The sequence below is a fragment of the Hyaena hyaena genome, unplaced genomic scaffold, assembly GCF_003009895.1.
Source record: "Hyaena hyaena isolate Hyena2069 unplaced genomic scaffold, ASM300989v1 scaffold_474, whole genome shotgun sequence".
Classification (NCBI taxonomy): Eukaryota; Metazoa; Chordata; class Mammalia; order Carnivora; family Hyaenidae; genus Hyaena; species Hyaena hyaena.
In genome coordinates this window covers 528,703-543,066 of record NW_024081104.1, presented here as the reverse complement: position 1 = coordinate 543,066, position 14,364 = coordinate 528,703, and the positions used below count along the sequence as shown (strand labels likewise).

The 14,364-nt window shown below is 66.2% G+C and overlaps 1 protein-coding gene across 6 annotated transcripts in view; it reads left to right on the top strand.

The window, feature by feature from the left end:
• Nucleotides 1–568: 568 nt before the first annotated feature.
• The window catches only part of SCRIB (scribble planar cell polarity protein), a 19,859-nt gene continuing 6,063 nt past the window's right edge, over nt 569–14,364 (top strand). For 3 of the 6 annotated variants that reach the window (XM_039254033.1, XM_039254032.1, XM_039254028.1), the window contains exons 1-24: nt 569–798; nt 1,997–2,114; nt 2,221–2,299; nt 2,390–2,479; nt 2,575–2,631; nt 2,729–2,792; nt 2,886–2,960; nt 3,036–3,180; nt 3,468–3,586; nt 3,810–4,009; nt 4,111–4,277; nt 4,361–4,491; nt 4,572–4,697; nt 5,468–5,635; nt 5,751–6,146; nt 6,714–6,776; nt 7,138–7,227; nt 7,735–7,812; nt 8,442–8,765; nt 8,873–8,953; nt 9,037–9,291; nt 9,560–9,670; nt 9,797–10,090; nt 10,176–10,358. In XM_039254033.1, the coding sequence (XP_039109964.1) occupies nt 640–798; nt 1,997–2,114; nt 2,221–2,299; nt 2,390–2,479; nt 2,575–2,631; nt 2,729–2,792; nt 2,886–2,960; nt 3,036–3,180; nt 3,468–3,586; nt 3,810–4,009; nt 4,111–4,277; nt 4,361–4,491; nt 4,572–4,697; nt 5,468–5,635; nt 5,751–6,146; nt 6,714–6,776; nt 7,138–7,227; nt 7,735–7,812; nt 8,442–8,765; nt 8,873–8,953; nt 9,037–9,291; nt 9,560–9,670; nt 9,797–10,090; nt 10,176–10,358 (3,573 nt within the window). In that variant the 5' untranslated portion in view covers nt 569–639. The remainder of the gene's footprint in view (nt 799–1,996; nt 2,115–2,220; nt 2,300–2,389; nt 2,480–2,574; nt 2,632–2,728; nt 2,793–2,885; nt 2,961–3,035; nt 3,181–3,467; nt 3,587–3,809; nt 4,010–4,110; nt 4,278–4,360; nt 4,492–4,571; nt 4,698–5,467; nt 5,636–5,750; nt 6,147–6,713; nt 6,777–7,137; nt 7,228–7,734; nt 7,813–8,441; nt 8,766–8,872; nt 8,954–9,036; nt 9,292–9,559; nt 9,671–9,796; nt 10,091–10,175; nt 10,359–14,364) is intronic. The other 3 variants (XM_039254030.1, XM_039254031.1, XM_039254034.1) reach the window with 3 other exon arrangements.

The following is a 14,364-nucleotide window of genomic DNA, read 5'->3' as shown; positions in this document are numbered from 1 at the left end:
GAGCACTTGCTGGCTGAGCTGGTGCTCTCGCGGGACCCGCCCTGGGGAAGAGCCGAGGCGGAACCTCCGCAAGCCTCTGGCCAGGGCTCTGGAGCTCGATCCGTACGCGGACTTCAAGTCCCATCGTGCTTTGCGCCCGGGGACCTGAGCTGAGCTTCCCGACAGGCCGTGCGCGGGGCCGCTACGGGTTCTCGGAGGCGCCGGCACCGCGGGGCCTTGTGGGGGTTGCAGTTCCCTGCGGCGATGGGCGGTGAGGGCGGGCCTCGGCTTCCCGGCGGGCTACGCGGCGGCCGGCGGTTGTCGGCGGGGCAGTCCGGCGGGCAGCGGCGGCCGTTCCGGCTGCGGCACAGCGGCGGACGAGCGGGCTGGGCGGGATGCGGGGCCGCCGCCGCCGTCTCCTGAGAGTCTGAGCGCTGGCCGGGCCGCGCGCCGCCCCCACCCCGTCCCCCTCCCAGCTCGGGCCGCTTCGGGCCGAGCGTTCCGAGCGCGGCCCGGGCCCAGCGCCGCCGCCGCCCCGCCCCTCCCCCGCCCGCCCGGCCGGCCGGCCCGGCGCTCATGCGGACCGAGCCCCGCCCCCCGGCCGAGCCCGCCGCCCGAGCCCGCGCCTGAGCCCGCGCCGCGCGCCCGCCCGCCCGCACCATGCTCAAGTGCATCCCGCTGTGGCGCTGCAACCGGCACGTGGAGTCGGTGGACAAGCGGCACTGCTCGCTGCAGGCCGTGCCCGAGGAGATCTACCGGTACAGCCGCAGCCTGGAGGAGCTGCTCCTCGACGCCAACCAGCTGCGTGAGCTGCCCAAGGTGAGCGGCCGCCCGGCACCTGCCGCCCGGCCCTGGGCACCGGTCGGGGGGGTCGGCCCCGCCGCGGCTCCCGCTGCCCGCCGAGCGCCCGGCAGCAGGCGCGGGCCCCGGGCGGGGCACGGCAGCCTCCGGCTGGCCCTGCCGGTTCTTACTGGCCAGCCCCGCCCTCCTCTCCCGCTTCGGGGGCCGGCGCCAGGTGGCAGTGCTCCTCAGGTGCCTGCCCAGGGGTGGTGAGGACGCCCGGCCTGGGAGCCCAGCCCAGCGCGAGCGTGGGGGCGGGGGCGGGGATGGAGCGAATCCAGGTGGGGAGGCGAGCTTGGTCTGGCAGGTGAAGGCTGTTGCCGCTGCCCGGGAGGTGAGGAGCCTGGCGGCCTCCCCCTGCTCTCCTCCGGGGGGCTGAGGGGTGCGACGGAGGAGCGCTCCTCGAGGCCCTTGTCCCTGACAGGCCTGCCGCTTGCCCTCTCCTTGCCGTTGTGCCTCCCCGTCAGCTTGCTTTCCTTCTGAGGCCGCTCTGGAGGAGAGGTTACTATAGGAAACAGGTCATAAAAGGATTTCCTTTTTGGAGACCGGTCGCTAAGTGGCCCAGTGCCTGGGGGCCACAGAGGGTGTGGTGACAGTGTTCTGGGCTTGGATGGGAGGAGTCCGTCCCTCAACATCGCCAGGAGTCTTCGTGCTGCCCTCCCTCTTCCCCCCAACACGAAGCTGTTTGTACCTGTAGTACTTCGCCGTCTCTGTCGTTTTCTTTCACGACTGGCAGATCGTCGTCGCGGGTTTGGGCCGGGTTGGTTGGGTGCAGCAGCAGAGCCGGCGTGGGCCCTGGAGGCCTCGCCGCCTGGGCGGGTGGCATGTGGGGTCCTGAGGGGAGCACACAGGGCAAGGGACGGAGAAGCACCCGCTAGACGCGAGGGTGCTTATTGGCCAAGGTTTGGAGCGCTTTGGAAGGGTGGTAGCAGGGCCGTGTCTGAGCTGACGGGAGGCCGCCGGGCACCGAGAGGAAATTAGAAACCTAGCGAGATGCCGGTACGCGCCTTTCTGTCCTTTCCTGCTGCAGACTGAGGCGATGCGGCAGGACCTGGGTTCCCGCGTGGCCTGAGGCAGGCGGGGGCCCATGGGGTCCATGACCCGCAAATTTGCGCCTGCCCTTGGAGGGGCCCTGTGCTAGAGTCCACACGCCCCTGACCCCACTCCCTGCCCACAGCCCTTCTTCCGGCTGCTGAACCTGCGGAAGCTGGGCCTGAGTGACAACGAGATTCAGCGGCTGCCCCCTGAGGTGGCCAACTTCATGCAGCTGGTGGAGCTGGATGTGTCCCGGAACGGTGCGGGGTCGGGGCAGCTCGGGGGCGGAGCCTAGGGGTGGCAGGAAGGGCTCGGAGGCCTCAGGGGCCCTGATGTCTCTCCGTGGTGATCCCTCTCCTACGGCAGACATCCCGGAGATCCCCGAGAGCATCAAGTTTTGCAAGGCCCTGGAGATTGCAGACTTCAGCGGGAATCCCTTGTCTAGGTGGGTGGGGGCCGTGGCGGGGGTGGGGGCAGTTGCGGGAGGCTACGCAGCCCCGTTCTGGACACCTGAGGTCCCCTTCCTCTGGCGCAGGCTCCCGGAAGGCTTCACTCAGCTGCGCAGCCTGGCTCACCTGGCCCTGAATGACGTGTCTCTGCAGGCGCTGCCTGGGGACGTCGGCAAGTGAGTGCCCTCCAGGGCGGGGGGACTCAACTCAGCCCCCCCCATCTCTCCACCTTCTTTGCTTTGGTCATGCCCCACCCCCCTCTCTCTTTCAGCCTCGCCAACCTGGTGACCCTGGAGCTCCGGGAGAACCTGCTCAAGTCTTTGCCGGCGTGAGTGGGCGCGGGTCTCCCTCCGGCGCCTACTTGGGCCACGGCCCCAGGGGCTCAGGCCAGGCAGCCACGGCCAGATCTGCTCTTTGTTCCGCAGGTCTCTGTCCTTCCTGGTCAAGCTGGAGCAGCTGGATCTGGGAGGCAACGAGCTGGAAGTGCTGGTGCGGAGAAGGCGGGGTCTCCCGGGCGAGGCGGGGCAGGGGACCTCGGGCTGTCACTCGACCCCGTCAACCTGTCCCCATCTGTTCCCACAGCCTGATACCCTGGGGGCTCTGCCCAACCTCCGTGAGCTGTGGCTGGACCGGAACCAGTTGTCCGCGCTGCCCCCGGTGAGTGAGGGTGCGGTGCCCCCTGCCCCGTGCTCGGCCGTTCCCTGACCTCCCTCCCCCCACGCCCGCCTCCAGGAGCTTGGGAACCTGCGGCGCCTGGTGTGCCTGGACGTGTCGGAGAACCGTCTGGAGGAGCTGCCATCAGAGCTCGGTGGGCTGCTGCTGCTCACGGACTTGCTGCTCTCCCAGAACCTGCTGCAGCGGCTCCCCGACGGCATCGGTCAGCGGCGGCTGCGGCGCTGGGGACCGGGGGCGGGAGGGGGTGTGACCCGGGGCCTGAAGGAGGGTCCTGCGGGCTGGTCTCCAAGAGACACCACCGAGAAGGGGAATTAGACCAGGGGTGGGGGTGACAAGTGGGTAAGGGGGCCTGGCAGTTCGGCTCTGGAGCAGAGAGCTCAAAGGGCCGCGGGGGGAAGAGTAGTGGGGGGGGCCCCCCAAGCTGTCCACCGCCCCGGCTGCCAAGCCCTTGCCCCACTCAGCTCTGTCACTGCGTCTCCCCTACACCAGGTCAGCTGAAACAGCTGTCCATCCTGAAGGTGGACCAGAACCGACTGTGTGAGGTGACGGAGGCCATCGGAGACTGTGAGAACCTCTCCGAGCTGATCCTCACGGAGAACCTGCTGACGGTAGGGCGCAGCCCGGTGGGACTGGAGACGTTGAGGCGGGGGGTCGAGGAGCGCTCTGCGGCGGGCCCTGGGCGTCTGCTTGGATGGGAGGCTGTGGCCGGAAGCAGTTGCGGGGAGAGGGGGACAGGGTGGCGCCAGGCCAAACGCCGTGGAGGAGTTCTCCGCTACTTCCAGACTGGCTCAGGTTCCCACCAACCTGTGACCCTCCCTTGGCCCCGACCAGGCTCTGCCCCGCTCCCTGGGTAAGCTGACCAAGCTGACCAACCTCAACGCAGACCGCAACCGTCTGGAGGTGCTGCCGCCCGAGATCGGAGGCTGCGTGGCGCTCAGCGTCCTCTCCCTGAGGGACAACCGCCTGGCTGCCCTGCCGCCCGAGCTCGCCCACACGGCCGAGCTGCACGTGCTGGACGTGGCTGGGAACCGGTGAGCGCCTGCCCAGCCGCCTGCCCCCGCTGAGCCAGCCGTGCCCTCCTGCCCCCGCTGACCCTCCCGTGCCAACCCACGCCCCCCCCCCCGGCCCCCAGGCTGCGGAGTCTGCCGTTCGCGCTCACCCACCTCAACCTCAAGGCCCTGTGGCTGGCTGAGAACCAGGCACAGCCTATGCTCCGGTTCCAGACGGAAGACGACGCCCAGACCGGCGAGAAGGTTCTCACCTGCTACCTGCTGCCGCAGCAGCCCCCACCCAGCCTCGGTAGGTGGCCGGCCACGGGCGGCTGTGTCTGCGGAGCCGGTATGGCCCGGGCCGGTCTCCCCCTTGACGTTCCCGTCCCTCAGAGGAGCCAGGGCAGCGGAGCAGCCCTTCGGAGAGCTGGAGCGACGCCCCGCTCGGCCGCGTCAGCGCCATACAGTTTCTGGACGTCCCTGTTTGTGGTGACGACGCCGAGGAAGCTGCGGCCGAGAAGCGGGTACAGTGGGGGTGCTCCCGGCAGGTGGGGGGGCACGTCCTGCCCTCCTGCCCCACCCCTCACCCCCGTGCACCCCGCAGGGCCTGCAGCGTCGGGCCACGCCTCACCCCAGCGAGCTGAAGGTGATGAAGAGGGGTGTCGAGGAGCGGCGGGGCGAAGCCTTCTCCTGCAGGCCCGAGTCCGGGCCACCCTCGCCCTTGGAGGAGGTGTCTGTGGGAACCCGCTTGGCACAGGAGGGATCTTGGCCTCAGGCATCTTGCCCGTCCTGGGCGTAGGGTTTTGGGAGCCCAGGGGCGGGCATGGGGCCCAGGAGGAGGTGAACCTGAGCGGCGGGGGCCCAGGGCCGAGTATGCCGTGCCTTCCGGCAGAGCGGGACTGCGTAAAGGGCCGCTGGCCCGAGTGCAGGGGGACGTGCGGTGCATGCACGCGGTGGAGCCAGAGGTGGCCGTGGTTTCGGTGGTGTGGGGCGGAGCGCGAGGCGTGCAGGTCGGGTCTTTCTTGGGTCCTCACAGGGTCGGAAGGGGCACGACTGGCTTTGGCGTGGCAGGCAGGGACCTGAGTCAGGTGGGCCCAGTGATGCTCGTTTAGAGGTTCCTGGCATTGGGCCTGGGGGAGCTGTCGACTCTCGGTGCAGCAGGCGTCTGAAGCGCAGAGGGACACGGGGCAGGGCCCCCCACCCTGTGAAGCTGCCAGGGCTCACGTGCGGGGCTGTGCTCGTGTCCGGGCACCTGGGCTTTGTCCGTGTGTTGCTCTCCTAGGATCCCCGCCTGGTCCCTATTCGATTTCAGATGGGGAGCCCTCCGAGGGGCTCCACCACAGAACCATGCTTTTGTGCTCCTCTGTTTGCTTTGACAGCTGCGTGGCTCCCCGAGGGGCTGGGATGAGCTTCCACTGCCTGTCCAGGGCGAGCCCGCAGGGGGCTCTGCAGGGGGGGCAGCAGAGAGCCCAGGTTGACCTGCTGCCTGACCTCCCGCAGGAGAAGAGGCTGAGCGCGGAGTCTGGCCTGAGTGAGGACTCACAGCCATCTGCTGGCTCAGCTTCCCAGGGCGAACCCGAGGGGCCACCGACCGAGACACAGGGGCCCAGCCAGCAGGAAGCCACCCTGAACGCCCCGGAGGAGGCTGCAGAGGAGACTTACGAGGAGGTGAGGCTGGGCCTCCGCCCCATGGCGGCGAATAGCACCATGCTGGTCGGCGTCTGGGGGCGAGGGCGGGCGGGTTGCAGACCTCGCCACCGTTCTCCTCCCCGGCCCCACGCAGCCTACAGTGCGCTTTGCAGAGGATACGCTGCTGCTGCCCCCAAGGGAAGACGGTGAGAGCGAGGATGGGCAGCTGGAGGCACCCTGGCCCCTTCCTGGCGGGAGACAGCGCCTCATCCGCAAGGACACGCCTCACTATAAGAAGCATTTCAAGATCTCCAAGCTGCCCCAGCCCGAGGCCGTCGTGGCCCTGCTGCAGGGGACGCAGCCAGACGGGGAGGGCCCAGTCGGGCCTGGAGGTTGGCACAATGGCCCCCATACACCCTGGGCTCCTCGGGCTGAAGAGGAGGCTGAGAAGGAGGAAGAGGACGAGCAAGAGGAAGAGGAGGAAGAAGAGGGAGCAGCGGCCGCGGAGGAGGAGGCGGCGGCGGCCACGGTCTCTGCACCCTCCACCAAGGTGGGTCTCGGCTCACACACCCATTTGACGCAGGGTCTACGCCGCTCCTCCCCAGACCCCCGTGCACGCTGGTATCTCAGGGAGCACTCACAGCAGCTCTGGGCCCCTCCCCAAGGCCTCACCGTGGACCGTCTCCCGAGCCCTGTTCCTGGCCCCTGGGGGCTCCTGCGGCCCCGCACAAGGTCCTGCCTGCCCCCCGGGGACACCTGGGCCTCACAGCACTGCTGCACACCTGACGTCGCAGCCGTGCCTGGACACTGGGAATGGGGCCGTGGCAGCTGAGGGGCCCACGTGGCTGGAGTCTGGGACAGCCAGACACAGGCTCAGCCTGCTGTGGGGTCCCGCCGACCAGCCGAGCTCTCCCCGTTTGGTGGTTTGGCAGTGGCATTGGTAGCCACACGTCTGGAACGGAGGGGACTGCGTGCCCTGGGAGACGGGCTGGTGCTCAGGCTGTGGGAGCTTGGTGTGGGCTTTCCTCTCCTTTCTGCTCTCTGCGGGGCTGGGCGAGGTGGTGGCAGGGCCGGGCCGGGGCTCACCCGCATGCCTTCGCTGGTCCCGTCCTAACAGGGGGTGTCGTTTGACCAGGCCAATAACCTGCTGATAGAGCCCGCACGCATTGAGGAGGAAGAGGTCTGTACTCGCTCTGTGCTCTGTGCTCTGTGCCCCGGGCTGCGGGCTCTCACGACTCCTGCCCCCCGCCCCCCCGCATGCCTGAGCAGACCCCTGCCCACCTCCCCGGTGCTAGAGCCCACCGGCCCTCTGACCCGGGCAGACAGAGAGGAGTTCAGGCGTGGGGCACGCGGCCGGTGTCGGCAGGGGTGCGGGGGCGTCCCTTGCCTTCCCAGCTGCGGGGACCCTGGAGCTCTGAGGCAGCACCCGCAGACAGGGGCAGGGCCTTGGGCGCCGTCCAGGCTGTGCTCTGCCCTGGCAGTGCCCAGCGCCGTGCGGGTGCCCAGGCGGCCCCCACACAGCCAGCTTGTTCTGTTTCCAGCTGACACTCACCATCGTGCGGCAGACGGGGGGCCTGGGGATCAGCATCGCTGGTGGCAGAGGCTCTACACCCTACAAAGGGGATGACGAGGTAAGGACCTGGGCCACCACGAGGTTCCCTCTCCTTGCATCCCTGCCTTTTTTTCCACGAGGCTTTTCACGGTTTTGAGGGCTGTCCCGCCGCACTCTCCAGCCTCGCGGTGTGCTTTTCTCTGGTGCCTGCTGACCCTCAGGGCCCCCTGGCCCCGGGTGCCTGGCCCTGACGGCTGACCGGGGACGGAGCCGGGCAGGTTAGTTGGAGACGGTGCGGGGTGCCCGCGCTCTCCTCCGCACCCTGCTTTCTCTCCGTGGGTCACCTGTGTTGGGTTTGGGGTTGAAAACCATCCCAGGAGGTTGACCCGGGCCTTCTAGCTCCCTGACGTGTGGGACTTGCCGTGTGAGCACAGTGCCTGTGGCTGCCCCTTGCTCTCGGGCATCTTTGCAAGCTTGGCGTGGGGTTTCCAGCCTTGCCCAGCTGTTCCCCCGACGGGACGGGAGGGGCGGGGCCCCTCTGCGGCCTCCATCCTGTCTCTCCGCTCGGCCTCTGCTCGTTCTACAGGGCGTATTCATCTCCCGCGTGTCAGAGGAGGGCCCCGCGGCCCGGGCTGGAGTCCGGGTGGGTGACAAGCTCCTCGAGGTGGGTCGGGGCCCCTCCCCAGCGGCGCACGGCCCCTGCCTTGGGGGCGGGTGTCTGGGTGACGCAGGGCGCTGGCCATGCGGGGGGTAGAGGCCGGTCAGGGAGGTGGTTAGTCCTCCGGCCAGCCGGGTCTTGGGCTTAGTTTCCTGTTGCAGCGCCTGGGCAGGTGTGTCCGGGAGCTCTCAGGAGGCACAGCGGGCACAGTCTGAGGGCAGCCCGCCCTGTCTCCAGGGCCTGGGAGGGGTGGTGAGCAGAGGCTGCGGGCCAGGCAGGTCCTCGCCCAGGCAGGGCTGAGGCCACACGGCAGCTCTCTCTGGAGGAGGAAGCTGTGGCCAGGATGGCAGGGAGAGCAGAGGAGAGGGACCCTGACCAGGCAGGGCTCAGGGAGGGATGGCGGCACACACCTGGTGGCCCCGGGCATCTTCAGCTGTGGGGCTGCGGGGCCAGGGGACGCGGGTGCGCCGTGGCAGGAAGAGCAGCCTCATTTCCGTCAGCCAGCCCCCAGCCTCACCCCGGGTTTGCACGGGTCCTGGGGCTCACTCCTTTGCGGGTCTCCCATCCGTGGAGGAAGCGTGCGCAGGGTCTCGCCACAGCCGTGGCCCTGACTTGATCAGTGTCCCGCCCTGCAGGTGAACGGCGTGGCCTTGCACAGTGCCGAGCACCACCAGGCAGTGGAGGCGCTGCGGGGGGCGGGCAGCACTGTGCAGATGCGGCTGTGGCGGGAGCGCATGGTGGAGCCGGAGAACGCGGTCACTGTCACACCGCTGAGGCCTGAGGACGACTACAGCCCTCGGGAATGGCGGGGGGCCGCCCTGCGCCTGCCCCTGCCCCAGCCGGACCCCACCGGGCCCCTCCGCCAGCGCCATGTGGCCTGCCTTGTGCGCAGCGAGAAGGGGCTGGGCTTCAGCATCGCTGGCGGGAAAGGCTCCACACCTTACCGGGCGGGGGATGGGGTGAGGCGGGGCCCAGGGGAGGGGCGGCTGTGCCGGGGGGGCGGGGGGGGGGACCAAGTCTGTGCGCTTCCCGCCACACCACCACTCACCTCTCCTTTCCCCTGTAGGGCATTTTCATCTCCCGCATCGCAGAGGGGGGCGCTGCCCACCGGGCGGGCACTTTGCAGGTCGGCGATCGAGTCCTCTCGGTGAGTGGGGCTCACGGGGCCTGCTCGCCACCCCATCCTTCCGCCCGCCTCCCAGGGCTCCCTGACTGGCCTCGCTCTTGCAGATCAACGGGGTGGACATGACCGAGGCCAGGCACGACCACGCCGTGTCTCTGCTGACCGCTGCTTCCTCCACCATTGCCCTGCTGTTGGAGCGTGGGGCCGGGGGCCCCCTCCCCCCCAGCCCTCCGCCACACACCCCCACACCTCCCAGTGCGACCAGCACCACCGTGGCCACTGCCACCCCTGGGGAGTCTGGGCCGCTGAGGCTGGCCCCCAGCCTGCCGGCTGCCGCCTTAGAGGGGCCGTACCCAGTGGAGGTGAGACCACGGCCCTCTCCCTGCCTCTCTCACTTCCCTCTGGGTGGGAGGACACTGTTCTGGTGCCAGGTCACTAGGCCTTCGTTTCTTAGCTTCCTTTCCACGTGGTCGTCTTGTGAGCCCTGATGTGGCAGGACCACTGCCTGGCATCCCTGATGACCTGTCTGCAGCCACCTGGGTCCGTACGCCCTCTGGGCAGGAGAAGCGCCCCTTTGCTGCTCCAATAGCCTCATTCCAACCGGCCCCTCGTGCCCCTCGGTGTCCCCAGGAGATCTGCCTGCCGAGAGCCGGGGGTCCCCTGGGGCTCAGCATCGTTGGGGGCTCCGATCACTCCAGCCACCCGTTCGGCGTCCAGGAGCCTGGCGTGTTCATCTCCAAGGTAGAGCAGGCCCGCCTGTGCCCAGGTGCTAGGAGGGCCCTGCCTGGGGCGGGGGGGAGGGGGGAGGGGGCGGGCAACAAGGCCTCCAGCCCGCCGGGACTCACCCCTCCACCACCCTGCCGACAGGTGCTCCCACGGGGCCTGGCTGCGCGCGGCGGCCTGCGGGTTGGGGACCGCATCCTGGCGGTGAACGGGCAGGACATCCGGGAAGCCACGCACCAGGAGGCGGTCAGTGCCCTGCTTCGGCCCTGCCTGGAGCTGGTGTTGCTGGTGAGGAGGGACCCGCCGCCCCCGGGCATGCGGGAGCTCTGTATCCAGAAGGCGCCCGGCGAGAAGCTGGGCATCAGCATCCGAGGGGGCGCCAAAGGCCACGCAGGGAACCCCTGTGACCCCACAGACGAGGGCATCTTCATTTCCAAGGTGAGGCCCCTCCCCAGCCGGCCCCACCCCGCTGCGTTCCTCGGAGACGGGGAGCCGGCTAGACCCTGAGGCCTGGTCTCCGCAGGTGAGCCCCACGGGGGCAGCCGGGCGGGACGGCCGGCTGCGGGTGGGGCTGCGGCTGCTGGAGGTGAACCAGCAGAGCCTGCTCGGCCTGACGCACGGCGAGGCCGTGCGGCTGCTGCGTGGCGTGGGCGACACCCTCACCGTGCTCGTCTGTGACGGCTTTGACACCGCCGCCCCTGCCGAGGTCAGTGCCTGCCCCCCCGCCAGTGCCCTGCCGCAGGGATGGGGTCCTGTCTGCAGTGTGGCCCAGACCTGTGAGGAGTGACCCCGTGGGGGCCAGGGCAGCCACTCTTTATGTTTCCAGGCCTGGGGAGGCACTTGGCCACCGAGTCCATGTGGGAGGGGCGGTGGCCCGGGTGGGACAGGGCACGTGAATGGCCAGCACGGTCGGGCCGCTAGAATAAGCCACGTGCCTGCAGGTGGGCGGCGTCTGCAGGGCAGGGCCGTGAGCCGCACGACGCACGCAGCGAGGTCAGGGCCCCTCGGGACTCCGCCTGCAGACACGGGGGGTCCCCGCAGCTGCCCAGGTGCCATTCCCTCGGGGCAGCCCCTCGGTGCACCTTGCTTCCTGGGACCTCAACCTCGGCGCAGAAGCCAGGGTGGGGCATGTGCAGGGCCCTCAGCCTGAACAGTCTGGGCTCTGAGCCTGGCGTCCCCTCTGCTCTGGAGGGTCCCGTTTCGCACACTCCTGCCTTCTCCACTGCTGTCCCCGGGGCCCCTAGGTGAAAAGCGACATGGCTGGGCCAGCACCTTGCACGGGCCTCTGAGGGCCCTTCACCCCAGTGGCTGCCTGCTCAGCCCCGGGGACAGGGCAGCCACCTCAGCTCGGCCCGTCTGCAGTGCCCTTTGGGATAGTGACTCCCTGCCACCCTGTCCCCGCGCTGCCAGTCGGGGGTCATCCCTCGTTGTGTGTTAGCTGCCGAGAGAAAGGGGGGCTGTGCTCCCGCTGCTGCCCCAGGCCGGGCGGACGCCTCCCGCCCACTTCTCCCTTCAACTTCATGGACACCCTGGTGGCTCCTGACAGACGTTCCTCTTGGGACTTGAGGTCTGCACCGCGCGGGCCCAGAGGAGGCTTTACCTTCTCTTCGTGTCGTGTGCATGCTTAGGAGGATTTCAGTCAACGCTTTTGCTGATTTTAAAGCTTTTTAGTCAGAGAGGAAAAAAAATAGCTGCACAGTGAGGGGCTCAAACCCCCAGGAGAGCAGGGCCAGGGTGTCCCTGAGTTACAGGGGGTGAGAGCAGGGTGCCTGGGTGTCCCCGAGTTATGCGGGGGCCAGAATGGGGGGGTTGGAGTGTCCCCGAGTGACAGGGGGATGAGAGTGGGGGGCCAGAGTGGAGTGTCCCTGAGTTAAGGGGGGGTGAGAGTGGGGGGCCAGGGTGTCCCCGAGTTATGAGGGGGCCAGAGCAGGGGGGCTGGAGTGTCCCCGAGTTACTGGGGGGCGAGAGTGGGGGGCCGGGGTGTCCCCGAGTTACAGGGTGAAGTGGTGCCCACATTTGCCTTTGCTGTCTGGGCACATGGTTCTTCTGCTGGTCACCCTTTCAGGTGGCTGTGCCTGGCGGTCCCTCCGCAGGTCACCGCCTCTGTGCCTTCCTCCGGTGCCATCCGGCTGGCTCGGAGCCCATCTTTGTACCTTTGGGGCATTTGTGCAGGAAGGAGGCCTGGGGGCGCTCCGATCCGTCTGTCCTGGCAGAGAGGACACGTGCTCTTTCACGGTCTGAGCCTCAGCGTCACATTGTGAGGGATGTAGTCGTTTCTGTCGCTTTTGCTTTTTAAGAATGGTTTCTGTGAATTTTTAGAAATCTAAGTTCTTTATGAGTTAAGTCTTCTGGTCTTTTCCTTTGTGTCTTTTGGATTTTGGGTTTTGCTTAGGAAAAACTCTACCTCAAAGAATTATCAGCATGTAATTCTACGTTTCCATCCGGCACTGATGTAACTTTTTAAAGACCAAGCTGTGTCGCCCCCCGGGAGTGTTTTCCGAGTGAGTGGTTGTATCATCTCAGGAGCCCCACGCGGGGCCACCCTCGGAAGAGCTCGGTGTGTCCCGAGCTGCTGCACGTGGTCCCAAATACCGTCACTGGCTCACGCACTTCGATCCCTACTTGGTCACATCCCTTTTTTTTCCTTATTTTAGAAAAGCTTCGGTCTATGTGTTTTTTCTTCCAAACGAACCTACTGAGTTCTTTAACAGAAGTTGATTGGGACTCGAGAATTAGCTTTGATTTCAGGGTTCTTCTACCGCAAGAATGCATTTTTTCCAAGCACACCTGTGGACTGCTCGGGGGTGCTGCGTCCTGAGTGGTGGCCGTGGGGCTCGCTTTCCTGTCCAGGCCCCGTCCACTCTGGTGGCCTTATCCCGGTGCCAGCGGGGAGAGGGGGCTGCAGTTTCTGCATGCCCCAGGACACGGGGCAGGGTGCTCAGGACGCTCTCCCCGCTGCCCCCCAGATGCCGTACTCCGTTTGCCTGGTTCGTGTGTGTGAGCCTGTCCGACCCCCACAGGCGTCCGGGCTCGTCAGGTGTCCCCAAACCCTGTCGGGTCCTGAAAGCCAGTCTCGCTCACTGGCTGCCTTCCTCCCAAGCACCCCGGCAGCTTGTTAGAGGTGGGGCTCCAGCACGGCCCGGAGCGTAGCCTTTCCTTACAGCGGAGCCTTGGGCAGGTGCTGGCTTCCCAGCCTCCGTGTCCTCGCCTGTGTAGCGTCCGCTTCTGGGGCCCCAGGGAGGATCGGGACACGGAAGTGGCACAGCACAGGCCCACCGTCCCGTCCCCACCAGCGGCCACCTGGCTCCTGTATCCGACCCTCTGCGCCCACGGCCCTTCCCCTGTGCGGTCACGGCCGTTCTTGATGGAGCGCCTGCCCGCTTGCCGTCCAGCTCACGCTAGCCAGCGCGTCTCTCCCTGGCTTTCCCAGAGGGCCAGCGTCCAGGCTCTGGCCACAGTTACCTTTCCCTTCCGGCACTCTCTCGGTCTCTGCCATGAGGGAGGGCGCCCCGGAAATCTTCAAGGACGGCAACTGAGCTCTCCCTGTTTTGTTTTTTGCGTTACTGTGAATTCACGGGCCTATGTATCCTTGATGGCTTTGAACCCCGTGTGTGCTCACACTGTGCCCCCTCGTTGGACACGTGGCTCCTGTTTAGTGGGATGCCTGTCCTTCCACAGCTTCCGTGCGCTCCTGTATGACCAGGCGTCCAGGTATTTCTTGGTCTGGCCCTGGAATCAACCATTTCCGTGAGGACCCTGGCACCTCTCAGCCAAGAGTGGCACTTTGAGCCCCACCCCCACCCCCGGGCTGCAGGGCTCATGGGGGCTGGGCTCATTGCTTCCCAGCCTCTGCAGCACAGGTGGCCTGGGATGTGGATGTTTCTAGAAAGAGGAAACTCATGAGATTGTACTGTTCTTTATTTTTTTACGAAGGCTCCACACTGAACGTAGGGCTTGAACTCGCGGCCCTGAGATCAAGAGTCCCGTGTCCCACTGATTAGCCAGCCAGGTGACACTGTAGAGGTTTTTTTGTTTTTTTTTTTTTTTAGTGCTTATTTATTTTGAGATAGAAAGTGCAGGGGAGGGACGGAGGGAGAATCCCAAACAGGCTCCACACTGTCAGCACAGAGCCTGACGTGGGGCTTGAACCCACAAACCGTAAGATCATGTCTTGAGCCGAAACCAAGAGTCTGTACTGTACTGTACACAATTCATAATTAAGGTTGCAGGGTTTTTATTTTTTACTTTATGTTTGTGTCATCTTCTACTGAAACTTTTTAAAGTATCATTATTTAATAGTTCCAAAGCACAGCACCCACGTTGCTGTTAATACCAAGGTCACTGAGAACAAGTTAAGCTCTCCCCCAGTTCCTCAGACTTCTCACTAAGACGTATGATCCAAATACTGTTCTTAGGCGACTTGAAACAATTCATGGCATTGCCGTGCCGGCAACTTGGGACACAGTTGGGCTTCCTTGTTTTCAGCCTTCAGGGATGGTTTTAAAACAGACGTTTTGTGCTAGTGTGAGTCTTACTACGTGGTCCCAAAACCACAGACGGCACTTTTGAGGAGTCTGGCTTCTTTCCCTGCTGGCCACCACACGTGTCAGTCAGGGTTAGCCTGCCATCATTTCTTTCTGAAAAATACAAGCAAGTATATGAAATGATTTTAAATTTGGAAAAAAAGTGGCAAGAACAGGCCACAGAAACTG